The 12546-nt window shown below is 52.0% G+C and overlaps 1 protein-coding gene across 1 annotated transcript in view; it reads left to right on the top strand.

Moving 5' to 3' along the window:
• The first annotated feature begins 285 nt into the window (after nt 1-285).
• The window catches only part of COL15A1 (collagen type XV alpha 1), a 69818-nt gene continuing 57557 nt past the window's right edge, over nt 286-12546 (top strand). Inside the window, exons 1-5 of the mRNA XM_006758605.2 lie at nt 286-298; nt 469-1016; nt 2370-2444; nt 4155-4247; nt 9751-9898. Of these exons, the coding sequence (XP_006758668.1) occupies nt 286-298; nt 469-1016; nt 2370-2444; nt 4155-4247; nt 9751-9898 (877 nt within the window). The remainder of the gene's footprint in view (nt 299-468; nt 1017-2369; nt 2445-4154; nt 4248-9750; nt 9899-12546) is intronic.

Here is a 12546-nt window from a genome sequence, read left to right as displayed (position 1 = left end):
ACTCCACGTCCCCCAGGGCTGCCTCTTGGGCATGGCAGGGGGGAGGACTGGAGAGTATATGAGAGCTCTGGCTGAATTGGTATTTTCTTCCTTAAGTCAGGAGGCGTGGGGAGAGCACATGCTTGTTTTTCATGTTATTCTTTTAAAAAAATGAAAAAAATGTATCTCTTTTACCCAGTATTTCCCCCCATTGTCATTTCAATATGTAATCCATGTAAACATTATTAATGAAGTATTTTGCATTCCTTGGTCTAAACTAAGTACTGGCAATCGGTATTTTACACGATGAGACACCTCGGTGGGGGCAACCGCCCTTCAGGAGCTCGCTGGCCACACGTGGCTAATGGCTGTTACATTGTACGCTGCAGGTTAACACGCCTCCGGTAGAGGTCATCTCAGGTGACCTCTACGGTTGCAAGCATAGTTGAACATATATGTGAAATGTGGCCTCTCTCTCCCTCCCTGCAGAACCGGCTTCCCAGGCCCACGTGGACCTCATGGAGATCATTGGTCTCCCGCTGTCCCCATCCGTGTCCTTTGTCCCAGGCTACGGTGGCTTTCCAGCCTACAGCTTCGGGCCTGGCGCCAACGTGGGCCGCCCGGCCAGCGTCCTCATCCCGCCCACCTTCTTCCGGGACTTTGCCATCAGTGTCATCGTGAAGCCCAGCAGCGACCGAGGCGGCATGCTCTTTGCCATCATGGATACCGACCAGACGGTCATCCACCTGGGCCTGCAGCTCTCGGCCGTGGAGGACGGCCACCAGCGGGTCATCCTCTACTACACAGAGCCCGGCTCCGCCGTGTCCCGGGAGGCTGCCGCCTTCTCCGTGCCCGTCATGACCCACAGGTGGAACCGATTTGCTGTGTTGGTCGAGGGCGAGGAAGTTATCCTCCTGGTGGACTGCGAGGAGCACAGCCATGCCCCCTTCCAGCGGTCCTCCCGGGCCTTGGTTTTCGAGCCCAAAACCGGGCTCTTCGTGGGCAGTGCAGGAGCCAGGAAGCTGGAGAAATTCATCGTGAGTCCAAGCCCTGCAGATCAGGGAGGCCGCTGGACACTGTGTAGCAAGCATGAGTGAATATGCTTGTTATTATTTTATCCCTATGTCCTCCAAGAGGCATGCATGCACCGTGGGAAAAACGCTAGGCTGGAACCCAATACCTGGATCCCAGTCCTGAGTGTGCATGATATCTTGATGGGTTAGAGTCTAACCCAGTGGTCGGCAAACTCATTAGTCCACAGAGCCAAATATCAACAGTACAATGATTGAAATTTATTTTGAGAGCCAAATTTTTTAAACTTAAACTATATAGGTAGGTACATTGTTATTAACTTAATTAGGGTGCTCCTAAGGCTTAGGAAGAGCCACACTCAAGGGGCCAAAGAGCCGCATGTGGCCCATGAGCCGCATTTTGCCGACCATGGGGTTAGACAGTCGTGGGTCCCCTGAGCCTCTCTGTGTTCTCTTACTTGGAAGTGGGGAGAAGATGCCCTACGTCATGGGGTGGTAGAGTCAACCGCGATGGCCTGTGTGAAGGCACTTGGTTCATTTATAAGAAGAGGAGGGTTTGCCAGAGCCTTCGGTGGTGTGTGTCTTTGGAGAGGATGGCCGATGCAGTGATCTCTGCAGAGGGTGCCACAGGCTGGAATGCCTGAGAGAGAGAGCTTCTCTCTCTCCTTTTTGACAGTGTGCCCTGAAAAAACATCAGAAAACTGACTTTACCGTCAGAATGGGCGTTAATGAACAAGCCAGTCTAAAAAAGCCCCTACGTTATCTAGGCAGCCCGTGGACTGCCTTTGGGCTTACTGCTGCGAGACAGGACCGTGGGGTGGAGCTCGGGTTTATCTGTGGTGTGCTGGAAGACTGAGATTTTTAAGAAGTGAAAATCCAGTGAACAACTTTTAGACCCTCGCTCTGGGTGGGGTGTGGAGAATGAGGTGTCAGGCGTGGGGAGAGGAGGAAAGTGTGGAGGGAGGGGGGCGGGCTGGCAGCTCTTCTTGGGGCGCGGCTTCCAGCCGAGAAGCTTCCGGCCGCAGGGGGAAGACCCGTCTGGAGAGGGAGGCTGCATTTAGGGGCTGCCCCTGACAAGTTGGAGACCTGGGGGCAGCTAGGAGGCCCCTGTGTGAGTCTGTGCTTTGAACACAATACTCCCCAAGGGGCTCTGCAGACAGTGGGGCTCAAATTACATTGGCTCAAGCAAAGACCACCCCCCTCCCCCCCCAAATGAGCGCGGGGTGGCTTGGTTTACTTGTCACGGCCAATACTGCCCTGTCACCGGTTCTTCTCCGTTACAAAACCAATCATGTTTCCACTGATGGTTGTCCTATAAACGTGCAAGCGGTGGCTTCTGACCCCTCTGCTTTCCTCCAGGGCTCCATACAGCAGCTCACCATCCACGCCGACCCCAGGGCTCCTGAGAAGCGATGTGAAGCCGAAGAATCCTCGGTGAGCTCCCATCCTCCCTTACCACCCACCCCCCCATCCACCCCATACCCTGCAGCCCCAACAGCCCGTCTGCCAGGGCAAGGCTGGGTGCCCAGGCAATTCTTCATCCCCAACGTCATGGAGCCTCTAAAATCTCTCACTTGGCAAGTGCTGCCTCAAGTCCTATTTTGGGCTTTTGGGCTTTATTTTATTATTTTTAAGAGCTGCAGCCATCTCTTTGGTGTTTGTGGGGGGCTGTGTGTTTTTCTAAGGTGTTAGGTGTTGCTGCAGCTGAGGCAGTCAGTGGCCTGGTTTCCAGACTTCCTGCCAAGAAAGGGTGTCAGGATTCTAAAATCGAAGCTAAAACTCTAAGACACCCTGGGTGTAAATTCCTCTAAGAGTGAACCTAAATTTAGCTTTTATGCTTGGCAAATGAATCAGTTCCTGAGTTGGAAGTGGGGTGGTGGGCCGGGGAGAAAAAAGATAGGTCCTTTCCCCCTTCCTCCCTCTGTTCCTTCCTCCCTGCCTTCACGGGATACTGAGCACCTGCCAGGTGGCAGACCTGGGGGGATGCTGGAGATGAAGGGATAAACCACACCTACCCCCCAGCTCCAGGGATGGTGCAGGAAGGTGAGGGAGGAGGAGCCAGAGCAGGTCAGGGAGGAGTCAGTGCCTGACCAACGACAGGCGAGTGGTGGTGAGAGGAAGAGGAAAAAGCCTTTCAGGCAGAAGCCATACATGATGCAGGATGCCCATAGCATGATGCAGGGCGTGGCAGAGCCCTAGTCTGTCTGTTCCCCTTTGGGTGGTATCAACCCTCAAACAAAACACGAGTTGATTTCATTCCGTTAGTAAAGACGGCCGCCGCTTAGCTGGAAAGCCTCCCCTGGTGGGGTTGGCTCTGTGAGCATGTCCGCACTCCCGGAGGCCGAGGCCGGGTCCAGGCCCGGCATGTCTGTGAGCTGAGAGGAGGGAAGCGCACGTGTCCATGTGCCTCCCTCTGTGCATTGCTGTGACTATTGAAAAATATTGAAAAAGAAGTAGACACAAGGCAGGAGTCCACAGCACCCAGGCTCCTTGACTGCCATTAGGTGGCTAATTATGAAGGTGCGGTGGCAACAGGATGGCATACTTCCAATGTAACTGCTCCCAATGTAAAACTCCCGTGAGGAGCTGTGCAAAGATTGTGGGTGCCTTTTGAGGGAGATTGAAGGGAACCTGGACAAAATGCAAGTAGGTATGAAAGAGAGACTGTAAATTGATTGTTGTGGGGTTTTGTTTGTTTGTTTGTTTGTTTAAACAATGTGGAAGGAAACAAAAAGAATAACCAAGCATGTGTACCATACACAGGCTCTCCTCAATTTCATTCTCCCTGTCTCTGTCTGTCTGTCCCTCTCTGATACACACACACACACACACGCACGCACGCACGCACGCACGCACGCACGCAGAGTCCTCCACCGGAGGCAGTTTCCCTGACTTTTTGTTTGTTTGTTTAAACAATGTGGAAGGAAACAAAAAGAATAACCAAGCATGTGTACCATACACAGGCTCTCCTCAATTTCATTCTCCCTGTCTCTGTCTGTCTGTCCCTCTCTGATACACACACACACACACACGCACGCACGCACGCACGCACACACGCACGCGGAGTCCTCCACCGGAGGCAGTTTCCCTGACTTCCCAGTTGTAAACTGTGCCCTCTACCTGGTGTCATTTGCCTCCACACAGGCATCAGGAGAGGCCAGCGGGCTTCAGGAGACAGATGGAGTCACGGACGGAGTCGCTGAGATCTTAGAAGCTGACACCTACACTCAAGCCCCGGTGAGTCCTGGGGTGCCACCAGGTCATCTGGGCCAGCTGTTAGAGGCCTGAGAGTTCCTGGAGCGTGCCTAGGTCTGACATCTTTGTCCTCAGATCGGTGACTTCCATCGTCAGCTCATCTGGGGAGAGCAGGAAGCTACTGGCCAACAGGGCATTTTGCAAAACCCCAGTGCATGGGAACACCAGTGACCTGATTGCTCCCTGTGCTGCAGAATGAGAAGGCTGTCCAGAGGCAAACGTTGTGCTCTGCTGCCTCCCAGCTCTGTGACCTTGGGGAACTTGGTCAGCCTCTCTGAGCCTCAGCTCCTCGTCCATAAAATAACAAGCCTATCTGGTGGGGTTGTTGAGAGGGTTAGATGAGGTAGTGCAAGGCCAGGTCTCAGACCCACGCGTGGCATGAAGGCTGTGTCCCTGAGTGGCGGCTATGGCAACATCTGCTCACTCGGGACTCTGGCTATGAGAAGGAAGTCAGGGCCCCCACTCCTGCAAGTTGCTACGTCCTCCCAGGAGCTAACTTCTGACCCCATGGGAAAGTCAGCCATCCTCCCAGAGGCCAGGCCTCCGCCCACCTGGGAATGCGCCCCGTGTCTCAGACAAGGAAGTGGTGTCAAAAGCACTGAGTCAGACTGTGGAGACACCAAGGAGCCCGCTTTAATGAAAAAAGCCAGCCGTGTCTGAGTCACTGAACACAGAAGCCCAGCAATCTCAACTGGTCTGGCTCACTCTACAAACTCATCTCTGATCGAAGAGCGGAGAGACGGAAAGAAGGCAGAGGCTATACCTTATACACCTCTGGCGACAGGTGTGGGTGGGGAAGGACGGGACCATAGTCTGTTGTGCTGGAGGGACTTAACGGTCACCTCTTAAAGGTGCCCTTTCTACAGATGGGCAAGCTGAGGCCCAGCAAGGGGCAGGAAACTGGCTCTCAGGTGCATGGGTGGAGCTGAGGCTAGAGCACAGGTCCCCTATGTCTTAGCCAGGGTTCAACCCATGCCTTTGAGCTGCTGGCCTGGGTGATGTTGCCAGTTCTTGAGCAGCTTTGATGCAGGAAGTCAAGGGTCCAAAGTGGCCACCTCGGCTCTGAGCAGTGTTGCAATCCTGTGTGCCCATCAGCCCTTGGCCACTCCATCAGTATGTCCAGGGCACAGAATGGTGGTCTCTTGAGCCTTCTAGCCTGATGCTGCCCCCCCCACCCCCCCAGTGCACCAGTTCACAGCTAGGAGTGAGGCCAACTCAGGCAAAGATGCCAGTAACCCAAGGTGGCCCTGGGAGAGGGGAGCAGGCTTTGAGAGCATGAGATGATCAGGGGGAGGGGCTGGTCAGGGAGATTTTCCTAATGGAGAGGGCATTGGAGATGGGCAGCTTTGGACAGAAGTAGAGAAAGGGCAGGGGAGGGAAGAGGACCAGCATTTTTCAACACTGGCTGTGTGGCTGGTGCTTTGTATATATGACTTCATCTAACCCTGCAAGGGAGATGGATGCTCAGAAGGATGGGGTGGCTTTGCCAGGGTCACAGGGTGGTGGAGTCAGGACCCAGCTGGGCCTCCTGTCCTGGGCCAGGGTAGGCACTGAAGGGCAGATGTGGGTGTGCATCGCAGCGGGGAATGAGAACGGAATAAATCCCCAAAGTGTCTGGAGAGGTGGAAAAGGCATTTGCTGGGCTCTGTGGTCTCTGGGGCACCCAAAACACTTTCCTTCCCAGATTCCCCAACCTGCTCTCCTCAGTGGTTTTAAGGGAACCAGTATAGATCGGAGTTCCACCAAGTGTGAGTTCAACTCTGCCACTTACTGGTTGTTGACCGGGAGCCAGTGATGTCAGCCTCGGTTTCCTCCTCGGTTAGAATGGCGCAGGCGGCTTCACGGGGTTAGTGAGAGAGTGGGATGAATGGACCCGTGGGAGACTCACGGGCTGGTACTGGCACAGGCAGTTCTCAGTGAACTTGGTGGATGTTCCTATTGACTAGAGGCTATTTGTGAGGGTTGAGGTGATGTGTTAGAGGGCCCGTTTCTTTTGGGACCCTCCTCCCCATGCCAAACCCTTGTGGCTGCCCTTAGTCCTAAAGAATTGTGGCTCTGGGCCTGGAGGTCCTGGAGCTGCAGTCCTGAGGCTCAGATGCCTATCCTGGGTATCAGAACCTCCTGCGCTCCCGCAGGGCGCTCCCTCCCTCCAGCCTCCTTTGCAGGGCCGGGTTTTTCCATTCGTTCCCCCAGAATGCACTGAGGTGGAGAAGCGTGCAGCATTTTGTCCAAGACTGCCCAGGGAGGAGGTGGCAGGGCGAGTCCCCCGGGGAGGGACCAGAGCGCCCTCGGTCATGTCACCCTGAGCTGGGACTTTCCCTTTCACCATCTCCTGGAGGAGCTCCAGGGCTGCCCCCTCCAAGTTGGGGGAATTTCCCTCTCGCTCTCAGACGTTCCCCTCCCTCTCTGTCTGGCTTCTCTCTGGGAATGAATATTACTTCCCTGTCTTCACCCTTTCCAACTGCCACCCTTCAAGACAGAAGCCATGACCCGAGAACTGCATCATGGCCTTAAAGAGCCAGCCCCTCCTCACCTCCTTCCCCATTTAAGGCAGGAGTCCCTGCTACCCCATTCTTCCCCCTGCTAAGTCAGCTTCTGCTGACACACCTTTCCATTTCTGGAAAGCTCTATCTTATGCCGAGTTAGAATTAATATTCCTGTAGTGCTCAGCGTTGTGTGTGTGTTCGGAGGGGGAGGGGGGACGACAGTGAGATGGGGAGGTCTTTAAAAAAACTCTTGCCTAGGCTGATAGAAGGTCGGAAGTGCGGTCCAAGAAGCCGTACTTACCAAAAGCTTTGCAGGTGATTCTGACCCACAGCCAAGATCTCTCTTCCAGCCACACCCAAATTCTCACGGTTCTCCAAACACACCCAACACGTTCCCCTCGTCCACGCCTTCACTCCTGGGTTCTGTCTGCAAAGAGAGCCCTTCCCGCCCCCTCTGTGCCTGGCCAGTTCCTATTTGTCCTTCAGGACCCGTCCACACGCAGCCCCTCGCTGGAGGCCATGGCCAACTTCCCTCCCCGCACTTGGCTCTCACTTCTGCTGTCCCATGTGTCACATTCAATCACAGTTTGTTGTGTCTGGGTCTGGGTCTGTGTGTCCCCGTAGCTCAACAGTTTGAGGACAGCCACCCTATTTTAGTTATTTATTTCCATTTCCCCAGGGATTAACCAAGGACCTGGCACATGGTAAGGCCTCAGGAAATACGTGTTGAATATGAGTGTGGGCTCAGCAAATCACCACACTTTTAATAAAAAAAAGTCTTAAGACTTGACATTCCTGTTTTGTCACTGACCACACTGGCCTCCATCCACCCTAACCCCTGAAAACCAACCGCCAAGGGTCAGCTCCCCAGACTCATGCTCTGCCCTGAGCGGGGATTTGTGACCCCCTTTTCAGGAGATTCCAAAAGAGGTTTATGGTTGACAGACTGGAGTCGGTGATTTCATATAACTCAGCCTTTGCCACCTGGAGTTACAGAGCTCAGCCCACCCTCACCTCGATTATTGTCCTGCGTTTCCTGCATCCTCACCTGCCCTACCCGCCTCGTCTCAAAGCCCAAGTCCCTGGTAAAGAGGCTTCACTTCCAGCCACCGGCCTTGCTCCAGGCTGGAGACGGGATTTCCAGAGACCATCAGGGGATGCGGCAGGAAGAGGAGAGGAACTGCCTACGACAGGGTCTTTACTCCCCTGCTGGGTCACCAAGCAGCTGGGAGGAATGGGGAAGTCCTAAAGGCCTTCACAGCCCCACCTGGGGTGGTCCCTGCTCTCTGCCCCACAATGCCACCCTGGTTCCTGCCTCCCTGGGCTTCTTCAGTGCAGCCTCCTGGTCTCCTGGCCTAACCTCAACTCCCCAAACCCGTGCTCTCATTGGCACTAGGGTGAACTCTCAAAAGTACACACCTGCCCATGCCACTCCCCCGCCTAACACCCCACAGATGGCCCAGGCCCAGGCAAGACTTCTCACCAAAGATCCAGCCCCCTCCCTCTCTCCGCCTCCTGGCTCTGTCCCCCTGCTTCTGTCCTGGAATCCTCACCAAGCACAGGTTGTCAGATCCAGACAATGCTGTGTCCTTTTCATTCCAATGCCTTCTTCCATCCTTGGTTTTGGAAGCTCTTTTCATTCTTCAAGGCCTAACTCCTTGAAGACTTCCAGCACCACCTTGTTTATTGTTCTGGAGATTTTACAATACAACAAATGATATTTTTTTAGCACACAAATATTTCATATTCATTATTTTAAAAACCTACAACTGCAGATAACTAAAAAGATAAAACAAACATCTTTAATACCAGAGAAATCACTATCGAGGTGTTGTTCTTTCTCAAACTTTAGGATTCTAGTGATATTGACACATTGATGGGCTCATACTATGGCCCTGTGCTGAGACCTCCATGCACTTATACCCTGTAAGTAGTTATCATTGGCCCCATTTTACAGAGGAGGAAATGAGGCCGAGTGAGGTTATATGATGTGCCCAATATAACAAAGCAAATAAGTGGAGAGCTGAGATTTGACCCAAGATTGATTGTTAGAACTGAACCGTTAGATTCTAAGAACCATTAGATCCATAAGAACCCTCCTTGTTCTGATGGCCCATAGATTCATTGTTTATACACTAGATTCTGACATTAAGGAAATAATTTTCTGTTATTAGTCAGGATAGGTTAGTGATGGCTGCAGTCACAAATTAATCCGGGAGTCTTAGTGCCTTAATGGTTTCTGGTTCACATCACAGGTCCAACAATGGTCAGCCGGATCCTTCCTTTCATCCCCCAGCCCCTTGAGCTCCGAAAGGGATGAGACTGTGTGAACACTGGCAAGCCCTGTCTCTCCAGAGCCTGGGTCTGGGGATGATGTCATGACCTTTGCTGACCCCCCACCCCTACCAATCAAGATTTCTGCCTGGATCTCTGAACTGCTCTGTGTTTCCCACTGTTGGGGTTTTTGTTTGTTTCTTTTTTCCCTAGTTGGTGGAGGCATTAACTGGCTTTGGAAAAGCTACACAGAAGCTGAAGTGTCCAAGAAAGGGAGCCACACCCATCTCTTATACTCAGAGGCATTCATGGCCAGTGCACATCTGGGATTGGATTTAGACAGCGCTCACTGACTGCAGCCTACTTCATTCATTTGTGTGTTCATTTACTCATTCATTCCCTGATCTAATAGATCTTTACTGACCACCTCCCTCCTCTCTCCCAGCCTGGGATACGGAAATGTGGTCTCTGTGCTCAGGGAGCTTCAGCCAAGTCTGGCCGTCTTGCTGTAAACAGAACAGAGTTAAATGACTCCTACATGCACCTCTTTCAGGGTCTGGCAGGTTGGCCAGGTACACAATAGGCAGGTCTAAGCTTTCTTCTGGGTTTACTCAGAACTTTGTGGATATATTATTTTCTCCAGTGATATTATTCACTGCCCTTTCCCCCTGCTTTCCTGCCAAGTAAATGTTTTGGGGTCCCTTTTTTTCTTCTTTTTCCTTCAGCCTAAAGAAGCAAAAGTTGAACCCATTAACACACCTCCAACTCCAACCTTTCCCTCTGAGGATTCGGAACTTTCTGGGGAGCCTATACCTGAGGGGACCCTGGAAACCACCAACCTGAGTGCCATCCTGAACAGCAGCGCTGAGCAAGGCAAGTCCTGGGTGTGCCTTTCGCCTACGGTGGTTTTCTATTGAGTGATGACTGTGCGTCAGCCTGGGTGACGTAGGGAACATGGAGCACCTCATCTAACCTTCTGCCTTTGACAAACAAGGTGGGGAAATCAAGTCACCCAGCTGAGGCTCTTTGCCGTGTAAATGGCAGAGATGGCTTTTATTTTTGGATAGCTGAACGTTCAGTCCCCAGACTACCCCTCCAGAAGGATCTGGGGTTTAACAGAAAAGCTTGTAACAATTGTTGCTGCTTATTAAGTACCTACTGTGGGCCAAGTGTTTACATACGCCATCTCCAAGCCCAACCACACATCTCCGAGTTGCCGTGATTCGCTAGTATTTTACAGATGGAAAAACCAGTGCTTGGAAAGGTAAGTGACGTGCCCAGTCACACAGCTCATGAGTGGTGGGACAGAGCCGGTGCCAGGCCTCACTCCAGCATCCCCACCCCTCCCAGCCTTGGCCACAGACTCCCTGATTCTCAGAGGGTCAGGCCATCTAAACTCCTGTGTGGCACATGTGGGAAAACCAACTGATCACCAGAGAGGGGCAGGCCCAGCAGGTCAGCAGCAGGCCCTGGGGCAGTTTGGCCTCTTGGCTCCCCATCTAGGACTCCGGTTCCTACCCAGCGATACAAAGGAGCCCTGGTAAAAACCCAACTTCTGACACGATCCCCAGGCAGCAGCTAGTCGTGTGCTCAAGGCCCGAGATCGGCCAGCGTGTTCTGCCCTTTATCAGAGGGATAACTGTTTCGGACCAAAGTGAGAGCCAACGCCAGAGCACTGATTTTTAGGTTCAAGGCCTAAAAACAACCCAGATGCCCACAGTAGGGACTGGCTGAGCAAATTATATTTCATCCATATGTGCAGCCCTGACCTTGGTGATGCAGAAGATTGAATGGCCCAGGGACATGCTCAAGGTGTGCTCCACTGAAAAGCACCTTTCAAAACTGTATGTGTGCTGTGACCCTAACTTTGAATATGTTATTTATATTTACATCTACCCATAGAAAACAATGTATGTGTGCGTACATGTGTGTGTGCTAGAATAATATACGACAAAATGCTATGAGTAATATTTTCTGGGTAGTAGGATTGCGGGTGGTTTTAATTTTTTTGTTTGTAGTTCAGCAGTTTACATGTCTTTTACAATCTTACATATCACTATTCTTTCTACTTCTGCCATCAGTAAATGAATGTTATTTTAATAACTAAACTTGGGCAGTCTGTGGGTGAGAGAAGGTATGCAGTCCTGAATAGAAAAAACTGTCTGATAATTTAATAAAGTCATAACACAGCCAAGGAGTCAGGGTGTTGCTGTGGAAAGACTGTGGGGCTGGCCGGGAGCAGACAGTTTGGACGAGATCCCTCTCAGCCACCTATTGGCTGCCGGGCCTGGGCGAGTTGCTTAACTTTCCCAAGCTTCAGATTTTTAACTGTCTGTCCACAATCTTCTGTAATGAGAGGATGTGGAAGTGGTGCATGGACCGCAATGCTGTTCTCCTGGGTGGAATTGGGATTTCTGAGGACAGGCAAGGAGGGGGCAGAGGCTGTGGGGCCCTGGGGTGAGGGCCTGTCCTAGACTGAGGGGTGGGTTCAAAGGAGGTGGGATTCAAATCCAGACAGGGACCCAGATCCAAGCACAACTTGCCTGTTCCCTGTGATCAGCCAGACGCCTTCTCTGGCAAACAAAAGGCCAAACAAAGGCAATGGGACTGGCTGAGACGTTGCCATTCTTGTTGGATAGAATGTTCAGCTGGTGAAGGAAATGGGCCTGAACCCAGAGAGCCCGGTCCCAGGCTAGGGGAAGCCACCCAATAGTTTTATTCAAGTTTCCCTGACACCATCTTGCCCCAGGGCACACACTACCCTCACCTCCATCCTCCAAGAGGTGGGGACTCTGAGGCCTGGGGTAGCTGCTTGCACAGTACCCCCTGGTGGTAGCAGCTGGAAGGATGCATGAGAGTTCCAGGATGTTTGTGTGCAAAGGATGCCTTGAATAATGCAGCACCTACCTGCCCCCTCCCCTCCACACACATACACACTGTTCATACTATGGGGCATGCATGCACACAGCATGTGTGGAAATGTCTGGGCACAGGACAGATCGACCTGGCTTCACGGGCTTCTTCCAGCCACTCCCTCTCTGTGGGGCCTGTTTCTCCTCTGCAGGTGGGGTTAATAAATAAGGTGCTGACATGTGGGTCAGAGCAGGACACACACGAGTGCATTGATAGTGGGGAGACTGAGAATGTGGGGTTCTGTCCTGACTCTGCCCACCAGCTTTGAAGTGGTGGGAAGGTCCTAGTAGGTAGTTGAGATAGGCTAGTGGGAAGATTAAGTGAGGAAAGGCATGAGACATGCTTAGCCCCGGGTCCAGCCTGTATGTAACACACATGTATTCATGTTATATAATTTCTTTTTCTTTGCTTTAGGACTCCGTGTGTTTTTTAAATTGCAAAAGAAATATGTACTTGTGGTAACAGTTTAATCAATGGAGAGTTGCATGAACCAAAAAAATAGTAGTTTCTTCAGGAGGAAACTGATATTAAATATTGAGGTTTAGCCAAGCGTGTGTTGTTTATCTATACACACACATATCCATATATATCCATATATTATATGTACT

This window comes from Myotis davidii, unplaced genomic scaffold, assembly GCF_000327345.1.
Source record: "Myotis davidii unplaced genomic scaffold, ASM32734v1 scaffold534, whole genome shotgun sequence".
NCBI classification, from domain to species: domain Eukaryota; kingdom Metazoa; phylum Chordata; class Mammalia; order Chiroptera; family Vespertilionidae; genus Myotis; species Myotis davidii.
Note: the sequence above shows the minus strand (reverse complement) of the source record. Positions and strands in the feature narration are given on the sequence as shown.